This window comes from Salvelinus namaycush, chromosome 11 (genome assembly GCF_016432855.1).
Source record: "Salvelinus namaycush isolate Seneca chromosome 11, SaNama_1.0, whole genome shotgun sequence".
Lineage (NCBI taxonomy): Eukaryota > Metazoa > Chordata > Actinopteri > Salmoniformes > Salmonidae > Salvelinus > Salvelinus namaycush.
In genome coordinates this window covers 45719547-45736471 of record NC_052317.1, presented here as the reverse complement: position 1 = coordinate 45736471, position 16925 = coordinate 45719547, and the positions used below count along the sequence as shown (strand labels likewise).

Genomic DNA, 16925 nt, shown 5'->3' with positions numbered 1-16925 from the left:
CCATCATGCTCTATTACAGTTCATTTTTTAAAAATTGTTTGTTTTAATATCTGTGTTTTTACACATATATTGATTGATTAATTCATAAATAAATTTATCTTATGCTATACAAAGATAAATAACATACATTTTTTTAAACTAATCTAATCTGTTAGTTGGATTTATTGAACCCGTTACTGAAATGGTTGTTCCAGTTTATATGGTTTAGGTAGCGTGATTATTTAGTCCCTGTAACCATGGCAGTCATTCACAATGCAGATTGTGGGAATCCACTCTGGCTGGATTCCAATAGGAATTCAACGTCACTTTGCAAGCCAGCATAGATAATGTGACTTCATGATGGTTTTGTGCCTGACCAGCATATGATTGTACGCTGGTGACCAGTTTATATGTTTGTCACCGGTGTCCAAAACAAAAACACAACAAACACTGGTCACCACCAAAAACATAACGAAGGCTGGTTACCACCAAAATATAACTGTAACGATTGTTCTCCTCCTCGTCTGAGGAGGAGCAGGGATCGGACCAAAACGCAGCTGGTGATGAATACATGTTGATTTATTAAACAAGACGAACACGAAGCACACTTGAATAACTACAAAACAACAAAACGACGTAGACAGACCTGAACATGAGAACTTATAGAACACAAAGAACGCACGAACAGGAACCGACTAAAACAAACGAAACAGTCCCGTGTGGTAACAACACTGACACGGAAGACAATCACCCACAAACAAACGGTGTGAACAGCCTACCTTAATATGGTTCTCAATCAGAGGAAACGTAAAACACCTGCCCCTGATTGAGAACCATATCAGGCTAATTAACAATGAACCTAAACATAGAAACACATAACATAGAATGCCCACCCAGCTCACGTCCTAAACTAAACAAAGACAAAATAAAGGAAATAAGGTCAGGAACGTGACAATAACGAAGGCTGGTCACCACCAAAAATATAACGAAGGCTGGTCACCACCAAAAATATAACGAAGGCTGGTCACCACCAAAAATATAACGAAGGCTGGTCACCACCAAAAACATAACGAAGGCTCGTCACCACCAAAAATATAACGAAGGCTGGTCACCACCAAAAATATAACGAAGGCTGGTCACCACCAAAAATATAACGAAGGCTCGTCACCACCAAATACATAACGAAGGCTGGTCACCACCAAAAATATGACGAAGGCTCGTCACCACCAAAAACATAACGAAGGCTCGTCACCACCAAAAATATAACGAAGGCTGGTCACCACCAAAAATATAACGAAGGCTGGTCACCACCAAAAATATAACGAAGGCTGGTCACCACCAAAAACATAACGAAGGCTGGTCACCACCAAAAACATAACGAAGGCTCGTCACCACCAAAAACATAACGAAGGCTGGTCACCACCAAAAACATAACGAAGGCTCGTCACCACCAAAAACATAACGAAGGCTCGTCACCACCAAAAACATAACGAAGGCTGGTCACCACCAAAAACATAACGAAGGCTGGTCACCACTAAAAACCAGTGGTGTAAAGTACTTAAGTAAAAATACTTTGGGGTATCTGTAGTTTACTTTACTAATTATATTTTTGACACTTTTACTACATTCCTAAAGAAATTAATGTATGTTTTACTCCATAGATTTCCCCTGGCAGCCAAAAGTACTCGTTACATGTTGAATGCTGGGCAGGAAAATAGTCCAGGTCACACACTTATCAAGAGAACATCCCTGGTCATTCGTACTGCCTCTGATCTGGTGGACTTACTAAACACAAATACTTAATTTGTGGGCCTCCCGAAACTTTCGGTGTCACTACAGACCCGGGTTTGATCCCGGGCTGTATCACAACCGGCCGTGATTGGGAGTCCCATAGGGCGGCACAAAATTGGTCCAGCGTCGTCCGGGTTAGGGAAGGGTTTGGCCTTGGGGGCTTTACTTGGTTCATCGCACTCTAGCGACTCCTTGTGGTAGACCGGTCGCCTGCAGGCTGACCTTGGTCGTCAATTGAACGGTGTTTCCACCGACACATTGGTGCGGCTGGCTTCCGGGTTAAGCGAGCGGGTGTGAAGAAGCGCAGTTTGGGGGGGGTCATGTTTCAGAGGACGCATGACTCGGCCTTCGCCTCCCGAGCCGGTTGGGGAGTTGCAGTGTTGAGACAAGATCCAAATTGGGGAGGAAAAGGAGTGAAAATACAAAAATACAACAACAAAAAATCGTGGCATTTGGTTTGCTTAATATAAAGAATGTGAAATGATTCGATACCTAGGTATATTTGAACAATTACATTTACTTTTGATACTTAAATATATTTGAAACCAAATTAGAATTTTTTTACTTTTACTCAAGTAGTATTTTACTGGATGACTTTCACTTTTACTTGAGTCATTTTCTATTAAGGTATCTTTACTTTTATTCAAGTATAAAAATGTAGTACTTTTTCCACCACTGGCAAAAACACAACAAAGGCTGCTCACCATCCTATGCTAGTTTATGCTGTTTTTTTCAGCAGGGAAGTCAATGGTATCACCTGTCAATGATTTTAGATATAAATTATGATTGAAATGGTTTCGCTCTCCAAATCCGTTTAACCATGTCAGATATCCAGACACATCCCTGAGTACCGCCGGAGGCTCTCGGGAAGATCAAATCACAATGCTTCTTTTAATTGTCTACACATGTCTAAAAATGTGGGCACAATCAGAATGTGGACAAGAACAGGACAAAGGACTCATGTTAGAACCAGGTATAAATGGGGCTTTAGAGTCCGAGTCAGAGTTTCCTCTCGTGGCTCTCACGGTTGGCAGCGGCAGCTTCATGAGTCAGGCTCTGTGTGTGTGATGAGATGACAACAGCCCACTTAACAGAAGCAGCACACACTCACACAAACTGTCTCCCTCTGTCTCCCTCTGTCTCCCTCTGTCCCTGGAACTCCCTGGAAACAAGTCAGTGTGTGCGTTTGTGTTTAAGTGTGCATGAGTGTGTTTCAGAGTGTGTTTCGACCATGGCCATGTTCCAGAGTGTGTTTCATAGTGAGTTTCGACCATGGCCATGTTCCAGAGTTCCAGTGTTTCATAGTGAGTTTAAGAATGAGTTGTGGGCTAGATGCAAAGTCAGTCATTATCTTTGTTGTATGTTGAACAGTGTGTGTATGTGCGGGTTTGGGCATCACCTGCTCCTCACAGCCCACCAGCATGTCCCAGGACTCATAGTGTCCTTTCTCCTGCCGGTAGAAATGTATGGCCTTGAGGAACGCCTGAGACTCACAGGAGGACCTCCTCAGAGAATCTGGAGTGAGAGAGAGAGAGAGAGAGAGAGAGAGAGAGAGAGAGAGAGAGAGAGAGAGAGAGAGAGAGAGAGAGAGAGAGAGAGAGAGAGAGAGAGAGAGAATGAGAGAGGGAGAGATGAGAGAGATGAGGGAGAGATGAGAGCAGGAGAGATGAGAGAGAGATGAGAGAGAGAGAGATGAGAGAGAGAGATGAGAGAGAGAGAGATGAGAGAGAGAGAGAGAATGAGAGAGGGAGAGATGAGAGAGAGAGATGAGAGAGAGAGAGAGAGAGAGAGGGAGAGATGAGAGAGAGAAATGAGAGAGGGAGAGATGAGATGAGAGAGGGAGAGATGAGAGAGAGAGAATATGAGGAAATGAGCAGTGTAATATTTCTCTATGGGACAACTGGTTTGTCTTAAATACTGAAAGAATTGAGTAATGCATCTGAGACAAATGCAATATATTATAAACACTTCCCTTTTTGTCACTGTGAAATGTACATGTGAAACTAGAGAAAAATATAATAAAATAGTGTCTGAGAGAGCAAGAGAAGGAAAGAGAGCGTGAGCTAGGAATGAGATGTATGTTTTTATTCTATTTCTGAGCTACGTAGTCATTGCATCCTCTGAACATCTATTTTATAAAGTTGCTATTGACTAGTTGGTGATGAGGCAGAGCTAAAAGAGGTGTTGACGTAACCCTGCTCTGGTTGGTTGTTCTGCAGAAGTTGCTAAACGCTAACCTAACCACTAACTGACAGGCTCTAGCTCTTCTCCCTCACAGGAAGCTAATGTGTGCAGAGGAGTATTATTAGGTTGTTACCAAGACAACCGAAGAATAACAACAGTACAACACAGCAGGCTAGCATGTTTATCATGAACTGGTTTAGTATAGAGGTTTATCATGAACTGGTTTAGTATAGAGGTTTATCATGAACTGGTTTAGTATAGAGGTTTATCATGAACTGGTTTAGTATAGAGGTTTATCATGAACTGGTTTAGTATAGAGGTTTATCATGAACTGGTTTAGTATAGAGGTTTATCATGAACTGGTTTAGTATAGAGGTTTATCATGAACTGGTTTAGTATAGAGGTTTATCATGAACTGGTTTAGTATAGAGGTTTATCATGAACTGGTTTAGTATAGAGGTTTATCATGAACTGGTTTAGTATAGAGGTTTATCATGAACTGGTTTAGTATAGAGGTTTATCAGAACTGGTTTAGTATAGAGGTTTATCATGAACTGGTTTAGTATAGAGGTTTATCATGAACTGGTTTAGTATAGAGGTTTAGTATAGAGGTTTAGTATAGAGGTTTAGTATAGAGGTTAGTATAGAGGTTTAGTATAGAGGTTAGTATAGAGGTTTAGTATAGAGGTTTAGTATAGAGGTTAGTATAGAGGTTTAGTATAGAGGTTAGTATAGAGGTTTAGTATAGAGGTTTAGTATAGAGGTTTAGTATAGAGGTTTAATATAGAGGTTTAGTATAGAGGTTAGTATAGAGGTTAGTATAGAGGTTTAGTATAGAGGTTTATCATGAACTGGTTTAGTATAGAGGTTTATCATGAACTGGTTTAGTATAGAGGTTTATCATGAACTGGTTTAGTATAGAGGTTAGTATAGAGGTTAGTATAGAGGTTTAGTATAGAGGTTTAGTATAGAGGTTAGTATAGAGGTTAGTATAGAGGTTTAGTATAGAGGTTTAGTATAGAGGTTTAGTATAGAGGTTTAGTATAGAGGTTTAGTATAGAGGTTAGTATAGAGGTTTAGTATAGAGGTTAGTATAGAGGTTTAGTATAGAGGTTTAGTATAGAGGTTAGTATAGAGGTTTAGTATAGAGGTTAGTATAGAGGTTTAGTATAGAGGTTTAGTATAGAGGTTTAGTATAGAGGTTTAGTATAGAGGTTTATCATGAACTGGTTTAGTATAGAGGTTTAGTATAGAGGTTTAGTATAGAGGTTTATCATGAACTGGTTTAGTATAGAGGTTTAGTATAGAGGTTTAGTATAGAGGTTAGTATAGAGGTTTAGTATAGAGGTTAGTATAGAGGTTTAGTATAGAGGTTTAGTATAGAGGTTTAGTATAGAGGTTTAGTATAGAGGTTTAGTATAGAGGTTTATCAGAACTGGTTTAGTATAGAGGTTTATCATGAACTGGTTTAGTATAGAGGTTTAGTATAGAGGTTTATCATGAACTGGTTTAGTATAGAGGTTTATCAGAACTGGTTTAGTATAGAGGTTTATCATGAACTGGTTTAGTATAGAGGTTTATCAGAACTGGTTTAGTATAGAGGTTTATCAGAACTGGTTTAGTATAGAGGTTTATCAGAACTGGTTTAGTATAGAGGTTTATCAGAACTGGTTTAGTATAGAGGTTTATCAGAACTGGTTTAGTATAGAGGTTTATCAGAACTGGTTTAGTATAGAGGTTTATCAGAACTGGTTTAGTGTAGAGGTTTATCATGAACTGGTTTAGTATAGAGGTTTAGTATAGAGGTTTAGTATAGAGGTTAGTATAGAGGTTAGTATAGAGGTTAGTATAGAGGTTAGTATAGAGGTTAGTATAGAGGTTTAGTATAGAGGTTAGTATAGAGGTTTATCAGAACTGGTTTAGTATAGAGGTTTATCAGAACTGGTTTAGTATAGAGGTTTAGTATAGAGGTTTATCAGAACTGGTTTAGTATAGAGGTTTATCATGAACTGGTTTAGTATAGAGGTTTAGTATAGAGGTTTATCAGAACTGGTTTAGTATAGAGGTTAGTATAGAGGTTAGTATAGAGGTTAGTATAGAGGTTTAGTATAGAGGTTAGTATAGAGGTTAGTATAGAGGTTTAGTATAGAGGTTAGTATAGAGGTTTATCAGAACTGGTTTAGTACAGAGGTTTAGTATAGAGGTTAATATGGAGGTTTAATATGGACATTCTTGTTAAAATTCGAAATTAAAAAGGCACTCAGACTGCTTCGTTAATAAACTGATAATAAAATGTTTACTACCGACACAATTCAATTACTTTCTGAATAAAGCAGTGGGCAAAGGATATTTTGTTTTTGCCAACATTAGACCAAGTCTCAGGGGTTTGGGTTTGGTTTAGGGTCAGGGGTCAGAGTCAGAACCCCAGGTGTAGCGTACCGTGGTTCTGGTGCCTGATGCAGCCCGTGAGGATGGAGAGGAAGGTCGCTCGTCGGTCCTCCTGGGGGAAGCTGAAGTACACATCTCGTCTGTAGGGCAGTCTGAGGTACACAGGGAACTGACCAGAAGGTACCACTACCATGGGGGGAGATGTCTCCTCCTTCAAACCTATAGTACAACACACAGACACAGGGTCAGGGGTCAGGGGTCAGGGCAGTCTGAGGTAGACAGGGAACTGACCAGAAGGTACCACTACCATGGGGGGAGATGTCTCCTCCATCAAACCTATAGTACAACACACAGACACAGGGTCAGGGGTCAGGGCAGTCTGAGGTAGACAGGGAACTGACCAGAAGGTACCACTACCATGGGGGGAGATGTCTCCTCCTTCAAACCTATAGTACAACACAGAGACACAGGGTCGGGGGTCAGGGGTCAGGGCAGTCTGAGGTACACAGGGAACTGACCAGAAGGTACCACTACCATGGGGGGGAGATGTCTCCTCCTTCAAACCTATAGTACAACACAGAGACACAGGGTCGGGGGTCAGGGGTCAGGGCAGTCTGAGGTACACAGGGAACTGACCAGAAGGTACCACTACCATGGGGGGGAGATGTCTCCTCCTTCAAACCTATAGTACAACACACAGACACAGGGTCAGGGGTCAGGGGTCAGGGCAGTCTGAGGTAGACAGGGAACTGACCAGAAGGTACCACTACCATGGGGGGAGATGTCTCCTCCTTCAAACCTATAGTACAACATGCATAGACATACAATTAACTGATTGATTGAACTGCTATATTTTCCCCCTGTCTCCCAGTCTCCATGTTGCTATTTCAACAGTTGTGTGCCTCTGTGTTTCAAGAATCTGCTGTATCTCTTTAAGGGGGTTGACCAGACACTCACATTTAGGGTCAGGGAAGGCCTTGTCCACCAGCGCTGTGTACTTCTCCTCGGATGTCAGAACTACGCCCCCTGTTGGTAGGAGTCTCTGTCTGGCCGGAACACCTTTACCGAAGCTCTGTGGAGGGACAAATACAACAACCAATTTACCAAACATCAGAGGAATGTGACTGACTATGTGTTAGCCCGCTGAGCTAAAGCCAAGGCATTGCCTTAGAAAGCTAACACAACTCTTTAGGTCTCAGGTGAGGTAATCCATCACCCGGCCTGGGGATTATTCTCCATTACATATGGTCATGTTAAGTCATATAATGTTGTGCATGGTCATGTACGGTCGGTTGTATGTTGGTATGGTATTGGTTTACCTCCTGGTTGTCATGATACTCCAGGCTGTGATTGGCTCTCATCACCACAAACCTCTCCTTCCACTTCCCGGTGTCGTCATAGTGCAGAACACTGTCCTGATACAGCACTTCCTCTGGCCTAAGGGGCTCCTACAGGAGAGATGCAGGAGGAGGAGTGAGTGTGTGTGTGTGTGTGTGTGTGTGTGTGTGTGTGTGTGTGTGTGTGTGTGTGTGTGTGTGTGTGTGTGTGTGTGTGTGTGTGTGTGTGTGTGTGTGTGATAAAACTATACTAAATATATTAATATGTCACCAAATAATTGATTAAAATACACTGTTATGTAATGAAGGTCTACAGTAGCCTCAACAGAACTCTGTAGGGTAGCACCATGGTGTAGCCGGAGGACAGCTAGCTTCCGTCCTCCTCTGGCTACATTGACTTCAATACAAAACCTAGGAGGCTCGTAGGCCTCACCCTCTTCAATAGACATACATGGTAATTATGACCACTTTCGGAGGACGTCCTCCAACCAATCGCAGCTTTTGCAGTATGAACTGACATGTTGTCCATGCAACCTTAGAATTAGGATCAGAGAGTTGTATTGTGATTGTGCCACAGAGCATTATGGGGGTTCTACGTGTTGAGAGGCTTGATGACATTGTTAGATATGAGTGAAGAGTGATAGTTGAGATTTTTGGGATATTACAGAATTCAAATTATTATTTTTTAATTACAGGAGACGGAGGAGGTATATTATAAATTGTTTTCTTGGTTTTAGAATTACATTTTTGTGTCCAGTTAGTGCAATTTATTTCAAATGTGCCTTGCTAACTTCAGTAGCTAGCAGCACGAGTGTGATGTTTTCTCCTTCAGAATGGTTTATTTTTATTTTTTTATTTAACCTTTATTTAACTAGGCAAGTCAGTTAAGAACAAATTCTTATTTTCAATGACGGCCTACCAAAAGGCAAAAGGCCTCCTGCGGGGACGGGGGCTGGAATAAAAATAAATAAAATATAGGATAAAACACATCACGATAAGAGAGACACCGCAACACTACGTAAAGAGAGACCTAAGACAACAACATAGCAAGGCAGCAACACATGACAACACAGCATGGTAGCAACACAACATGACAACAACATGGTAGCAACACAACATGGTAGCAACACAACATGGCAACAACATGGTAGCAACACAACATGGCAACAACATGGTAGCAACACAACATGGTAGCATCACAACATGACAACAACATGGTAGCAACACAACATGGTAGCAACACAACATGGTAGCATCACAACATGACAACAACATGGCAGCAGCACAACATGGTAGCAACACAACATGGTAGCAACACAACATGGTAGCAACACAACATGGTAGCAGCACAACATGGTAGCAACACAACATGGTAGCAACACAACATGACAACAACATGGCAGCAGCACAACATGGTAGCAACACAACATGGCAGCAACACAACATGGTAGCATCACAACATGGCAGCAACACAACATGGTAGCAACACAACATGGTAGCAACACAACATGGTAGCAACACAACATGACAACAACATGACAGCAACACAACATGGTAGCAACACAACATGGTAGCAACACAACATGGTAGCAGCACAACATGGTAGCAACACAACATGGTAGCAACACAACATGGTAGCAACACAACATGGTAGCAACACAGCATGGTAGCAACACAACATGACAACAACATGGTAGCAACACAACATGGTAGCAACACAACATGGTAGCAACACAACATGACAACAACATGGTAGCAACACAACATGGTAGCAACACAACATGGTAGCAACACAACATGGTAGCATCACAACATGACAACAACATGGCAGCAGCACAACATGGTAGCAACACAACATGGTAGCAACACAACATGGTAGCAACACAACATGGTAGCATCACAACATGACAACAACATGGCAGCAGCACAACATGGTAGCAACACAACATGGTAGCAACACAACATGGTAGCATCACAACATGACAACAACATGGTAGCAACACAACATGGTAGCAACACAACATGACAACATGGCAGCACCACAACATGGCAGCAACACAACATGGTAGCAGCACAACATGGCAGCAACACAACATGGTAGCAACACAACATGGTAGCAACACAACATGGCTGCAACACAACATGACAACAACATGGTAGCAACACAACATGGTAGCAACACAACATGGTAGCAGCACAACATGGTAGCAACACAACATGGTAGCAGCACAACATGGCAGCAACACAACATGGTAGCAACACAACATGGTAGCAACACAACATGGTAGCAACACAACATGACAACAACATGGTAGCAACACAACATGGTAGCAACACAACATGGTAGCAACACAACATGGTAGCAACACAACATGGTAGCAACACAACATGACAACAACATGGTAGCAACACAACATGGTAGCAACACAACATGACAACAACATGGTAGCAACACAACATGGTAGCAACACAACATGACAACAACATGGTAGCAACACAACATGGTAGCAACACAACATGACAACAACATGGTAGCAACACAACATGACAACAACATGGTAGCAACACAACATGGTAGCAACACAACATGGTAGCAACACAACATGGTAGCAACACAACATGACAACAACATGGTAGCAACACAACATGGTAGCAACACAACATGGTAGCAACACAACATGACAACAACATGGTAGCAACACAACATGACAACAACATGGTAGCAACACAACATGGTAGCAGCACAACACATAGAACAAACATTACGGGGCACAGACAACAGCACAAAGGACAAGAAGGTAGAGACAACAATACATCACGCGAAGCAGCCACAACTGTCAGTAAGAGTGTCCATGATTGAGTCTTTGAATGAAGAGATTGAGATTAAACTGTCCAGTTTGAGTGTTTGTTGCAGCTCGTTCCAGTCACCAGGTGCAGCGAACTGAAAAGAGGAGCGACCCAGAGATGTGTGTGCTTTCGGGTCCTTTAACAGAATGTGACTGGCAGAACGGGTGTTGTATGTGGAGGATGAGGGCTGCAGTAGATATCTCAGATAGGGGGGAGTGAGGCCTAAGAGGGTTTTATAAATAAGCATCAACCAGTGGGTCTTGCAACGGGTATACAGAGATGACCAGTTTACAGAGGAGTATAGAGTGCAGTGATGTGTCCTATAAGGAGCATTGGTGACAAATCTGATGGCCGAATGGTAAAGAACATCTAGCCGCTCGAGAGCACCCTTACCTGCCGATCTATAAATTATGTCTCCGTAATCTAGCATGGGTAGGATGGTCATCTGAATCAGGGTTAGTTTGGCAGCTGGGGTGAAAGAGGAGCGATTACGATAGAGGAAACCAAGTCTAGATTTAACTTTAGCCTGCAGCTTTGATACATACTGAGAGAAGGACAGTGTACCGTCTAGCCATACTCCCAAGTACTTGTATGAGGTGACTACCTCAAGCTCTAAACCCTCAGAGGTAGTAATCACACCTGTGGGGAGAGGGGCATTCTTCTTACCAAAACAAGCTTGTTGGACACTAAGACGCTTTGTTGTAGAGCATTTAGCACAGGGGCCAGCTGAGTATAAGACTGTATCATCTAAAAATAAATGGATGAGTGAGCTTCCTAATCTATGTTGTTGATGTAAATTGAGCCTTGGGGTTCTGACTTTATACACTGCACTCTTTGAGAGAGGTAGTTAGCAAACCAGGCCAAAGACCCCTCAGAGACACCAATACTCCTTAGCCGGCCCACTAGATTGGAATGGTCTACCGTATCAAAAGCTTTGGCCAGTCAATAAAAATAGCAGTACAACATTGCTTAGAATCAAGGGCAATGGTGACATCATTGAGGACCTTTAAGGTTGCAGTGACACATCCATAACCTGAGCGGAAATCAGATTGCATACCAGAGAGAATACTATAGACATCAAGAAAGCCAGTCAGTTGATTACGGACAAGTTTTTCCAACACTTTTGATAAACAGGGCAAAATAGAAATTGGCCTATAACAGTTAGGATCAGCTTGATCTCCCCCTTTAAATAAAGGACGAACTGTGGCTGCCTTCCAAGCAATGGGAACCTCTCCAGAGAGGAGAGGCAGGTTAAAAAGGTCAGAGATAGGCTTGGTGATAATAGGGGCAGCAACCTTAAAGAAGAAAGGGTCTAAAACCCTAGTCATTGGCATATGGGGGAGGGAATGCTGGCTTCTGGAGGGAAATGCTGTAGGAATGCTCAACCGGTGTCGCTCAATCAGCCGACAGAAACTTTCAACCGGTTTTCCCCATTAAGCAGCGAGTCGGAGTCTGAGGCCGAGTCTTCTCTTGTCTCTACTCCTCCCGCTACGGGGTCTGAGACGTCGAAGCTTCCCACCATTAGCTCTGACAAATTGAAAACCCTAGTCATTGGCGACTCATTACCCGCAGTATTAGACTTAAAACGAATCACCCAGCGATCATACATTGTTTACCAGGGGGCAGGGCTACCGACGTTAAGGCTAATCTGAAGATGGTGCTGGCTAAAGATAAAACTGGCGAGTGTAGAGAGTATAGAGATATTGTTATCCACGTCGGCACCAACGATGTTAGGATGAAACAGTCAGAGGTCACCAAGCGCAACATAGCTTCAGCGTGTAAATCAGCTAGAAAGATGTGTCGGCATCGAGTAATTGTCTCTGGCCCCCTCCCAGTTAGTGGGAGTGATGAGCTCTACAGCAGAGTCTCTGGCCCCCTCCCAGTTAGGGGGAGTGATGAGCTCTCAGCAGAGTCTCACAACTCAATCGCTGGTTGAAAACTGTTTTCTGCCCCTCCCAAAAGATAGAATTTGTAGATAATTGGTTCTCTTTCTGGGACTCACCCACAAACAGGACCAAGACTGGCCTGCTGAGGCGTGACGGACTCCATCCTAGCTGGAGGGGTGCTCTCATCTTATCTACGAACATAGACAGGGCTCTAACTCCTCTAGCTCCACAATGAAATAGGGTGCAGGCCAGGCAGCAGGCTGTTAGCCAGCTTCTAGTCATGAAATCTATGCAGCCTACTCAATCACTTTTTATATCTACTGTTTACAGGCCTCCTGGGCCTTATACAGCGTTCCTCACTGAGTTCCATGAATTCCTATCGGACCTTGAAGTCATGGCAGATAATATTCACATTTTTGGTGACTTTAATATTCACATGGAAAAGTCCACAGACCCACTCCAAAAGGCTTTTGGAGCCATCATCGACTCAGTGGGTTTTGTCCAACATGTCTCCGGACCTACTCATTGCCACAGTCATACTCTGGACCTAGTTTTGTCCCATGGAATAAATGTTGTGGATCTTAATGTTTTTCCTCATAATCCTGGACTATCGGACCACCATTTTATTACGTTTGAAATCGCAACAAATAATCTGCTCAGACCCCAACCAAGGATCATCAAAAGCCGTATTATAAATTCTCGGACAACCCAAAGATTCCTAGATGACCTTCTAGACTCCCTCCACCTACCCAAGGACGTCAGAGTACAAACATCGGTTAACCACCTAACTGAGGAACTCAATTTAACCTTGCGCAATACCCTAGATGCAGTTGCACCCCTATAAACAAAAACATTTGTCATAAGAAACTAGCTCCCTGGTATACAAAAAACCCGAGCTCTGAAGCAAGCTTCCAGAAAATTGGAACGGAAATGGCGCTACACCAAACTGGAAGTCTTCCGACTAACTTGGAAAGACAGTTCCGTGCAGTATCGAAGAGCCCTCACTGCTGCTCGATCATCCTACTTTTCCAACTTAATCGAGGAAAATAAGAACAATCCAAAGTTTATTTTTGATACTGTCGCAAAGCTAACTAAAAAGCAGCATTCCCCAAGAGAGGATGGCTTTCACTTCAGCAGTAATAAATTCATGAACTTCTTTGATGAAAAGATCATGATCATTAGAAAGCAAATTACAGACTCCTCTTTAAATCTGTGTATTCCTCCAAAGCTCAGTTGTTCTGAGTCTGCACAACTCTGCCAGGACCTGGGATCAAGGGAGACACTCAAGTTTTTCAATACTATATCTCTTGACACGATGATGAAAATAATCATGGCCTCTAAACCTTCAAGCTGCATACTGGACCCTATTCCAACTAAACTACTGAAAGAGCTGCTTCATGTGCTTGGCCCTCCTATGTTGAACATAATAAACGGCTCTCTATCCACCGGATGTCTACCAAACTCACTAAAAGTGGCAGTAATAAAGCCTCTCTTGAAAAAGCCAAACCTTGACCCAGAAAATATAAAAAACTAATCGGCCTATATCGAATCTCCCAATCCGCTCAAAATGTTTGGAAAAAGCAGTTGCACAGAAACTCACTGCCTTCCTGAAGACAAACAATGTATACGAAACGCTTCAGTCTAGTTTTAGGCCCCATCATAGCACTGAGACTGCACTTGTGAAGGTGGTAAATTACCTTTTAATGGCGTCAGGCCGAGGCTCTGCATCTGTCCTCGTGCTCCTAGACCTTAGTGCTGCCTTTGACACCATCGATCACCACATTCTTTTGGAGAGATTGGAAACCCAAATTGGTCTACACAGACAAGTTCTGGCCTAGTTTAGATCTTGTCTGTCGGAAAGATATCAGTTTGTCTCTGTGGATGGTTTGTCCTCTGACAAATCAACTGTAAATTTCGGTGTTCCTCAAGGTTCCGTTTTAGGACCACTATTGTTTTCACTAGCCGGCGCCGACAGAGATGGCCGCCTCGCTTCGCGTTCCTAGGAAACTATGCTGTTGTGGAATTGTTAGGTTAGATTACTCGTTGGTTATTACTGCATTGTCGGAACTAGAAGCACAAGCATTTCGCTACACTCGCATTAACATCTGCTAACCATGTGTATGTAAAAATTAGATTTGATTTGAGGAAGTGGAGGTCGGACAAAACAGAGATGCTAGTTCTAGATCCCAAGAACCAAAGAGATCTTCTGTTGAATCTGACAATTAATCTTGATGGTTGTACAGTCGTCTCAAATAAAACTGTGAAGGACCTCGGCGTTACTCTGGACCCTGATCTCTCTTTTGACGAACATATCAAGCTTTTTTCCATCTACGTAACATTGCAAAAATCAGAAACTTTCTGTACAAAATTGATGCAGAGAAATTAATCCATGCTTGTCGCCACTTCTAGGTTAGACTACTGCAATGCTCTACTTTCCGGCTACCCGGATAAAGCACTAATTAAACTTCAGTTAGTGCTAAACACGGCTGCTAGAATCTTGACTACAACCAAAAAATGTGATCATATTACTCCAGTGCTAGTCTCTCTACACTGGCTTCCTGTTAAGGCTAGGGCTGATTTCAACGTTTTACTGCTAACCTACAAAGCGTTACATGGGCTTGCTCCTACCTATCTTTCCGATTTGGTCCTGCTGTACATACCTACACGTACGCTACGGTCACAAGACGCAGGCCTCCTAATTGTCCATAGAATTTCTAAGCAAACAGCTGGAGGCAGGGCTTTCTCCTATAGATCTCCATTTTTATGGAACGGTCTGCCTACCCATGTGAGAGACGCAGACTCGGTCGCGACCTTTAAGTCTTTATTGAAGACTTATCTCTTCAGTAGGTCCTATGATTGAGTGTAGTCTGGCCCAGGGGTGTGAAGGTGAACGGAAAGGCACTGGAGCAACGAACAGCCCTTGCTGTCTCTGCCTGGCCGGTTCCCCTCTCTCCACTGGGATTCTCTGCCTCTAACCCTATTACAGGGGCTGAGTCACTGGCTTACTGGTGCTCTTCCATGCCGTCCCTAGGAGGGGTGCGTCACTTGAGTGGGTTGAGTCACTGACGTTGTCTTCCTGTCTGGGTTGGCACCCCCCCATGGGTTTGTGCCGTGGGGGAGATCTTCGTGGGCTATACTCGGCCTTGTCTCAGGATGGTAAGTTGGTGGTTGAAGATATCCCTCTAGTGGTGTGGGGGCTGTGCTTTGGCAAAGTGGTGCGGTTATATCCTGCCTGTTTGGCCCTGTCCGGGGGTATCGTCGGACGGGGCCACAGTGTATCCCGACCCCTCCTGTCTCAGCCTCCAGTATTTATGCTGTAATAGTTTATGTGTCAGGGGGCTAGGCTCAGTCTGTTATATCTGGAGTATTTCTCCTGTCTTATCCGGTGTCCTGTGTGAATTTAAGTATGCTCTCTCTAATTCTCTCTCTCTTTTTCTCCTCGGAGGACCTGAGCCGTAGGACCATGCCACAGGACTACCTGGCCTGATGACTCCATGCTGTCCCCAGTCCACCTGGTCGAGCTGTTTCAACTGTTCTGCCTGCGGCTATGGAACCCTGACCTGTCCACCGGACATGCTACCTGTCCCAGACCTGCTGTTTTCATCCTCTACAACCTCTGTGATTATTATTATTTGACCCTGCTGGTCATCTATGAACATTTGAACATCTTGGCCATGTTCTGTTATAATCTCCACCCGGCACAGCCAGAAGAGGACTGGCCACCCCTCATAGCCTGGTTCCTCTCTAGGTTTCTTCCTAGGTTTTGGCCTGTCTAGGGAGTTTTTCCTAGCCACCATGCTTCTATACCTGCTTGCTGTTTGGGGTTTTAGGCTGGGTTTCTGTACAGCACTTTGTGACATCAGCTGATGTAAGAAGGGGTTTATACAGTTGAAGTCAGATGTTTACATACACCTTAGCCAAATACATTTAATCTCAATTTTTCACAATTCCTGACATTTAATCCTAGTAAAAATTCCCTGTTTTAGGTCAGTTAGGATCACCACTTTATTTTAAGAATGTGAAATGTCAGAATAATAGTAGAGAGAATGATTTATTTCAGCTTTTATTTCTTTCATCACATTCCCAGTGGGTCAGAAGTTCACATATACTCGACCGTGTATTGATTTGCACTTTTCGCACCAAAGTACGTTCATCTCTAGGAGACAGAACGCGTCTCCTTCCTGAGTGGTATGACGGCTGCGTGGTCCCATGGTGTTTATACATGCACACTATTGTTTGTATAGATAAACGTGGTACCTTCAGGCGTTTGGAAGTTGCTCCCAAGGATGAACCAGACTTGTGGAGGTCTACAACTTTTTTTCTGAGGTCTTGGCTGATTTCTTTTGATTTTCCCATGATGTCAAGCAAAGAGGCACTGAGTTTGAAGGTAGGCCTTGAAATACATCCACAGGTACACCTCCAATTGACTCAAATTATGTCAATTAGCCTATCAGAAGCTTCTAAAGTCATAACATAATTTTCCAAGCTGTTTAAAGGCACAGTCAACTTATTG

General features: G+C 43.0%; 1 protein-coding gene across 1 annotated transcript in view; it reads right to left on the bottom strand.

The window, feature by feature from the left end:
• Positions 1–16925, bottom strand: part of LOC120055447 (protein Niban 1-like) — a 53939-nt gene that overhangs the window by 29359 nt on the left and 7655 nt on the right. Inside the window, exons 3-10 of the mRNA XM_039003310.1 lie at positions 7662–7790; positions 7300–7414; positions 7072–7141; positions 6877–6906; positions 6744–6788; positions 6650–6678; positions 6394–6561; positions 3170–3285 (exon numbers count right to left, since the gene is read on the bottom strand). Of these exons, the coding sequence (XP_038859238.1) occupies positions 3170–3285; positions 6394–6561; positions 6650–6678; positions 6744–6788; positions 6877–6906; positions 7072–7141; positions 7300–7414; positions 7662–7790 (702 nt within the window). The remainder of the gene's footprint in view (positions 1–3169; positions 3286–6393; positions 6562–6649; positions 6679–6743; positions 6789–6876; positions 6907–7071; positions 7142–7299; positions 7415–7661; positions 7791–16925) is intronic.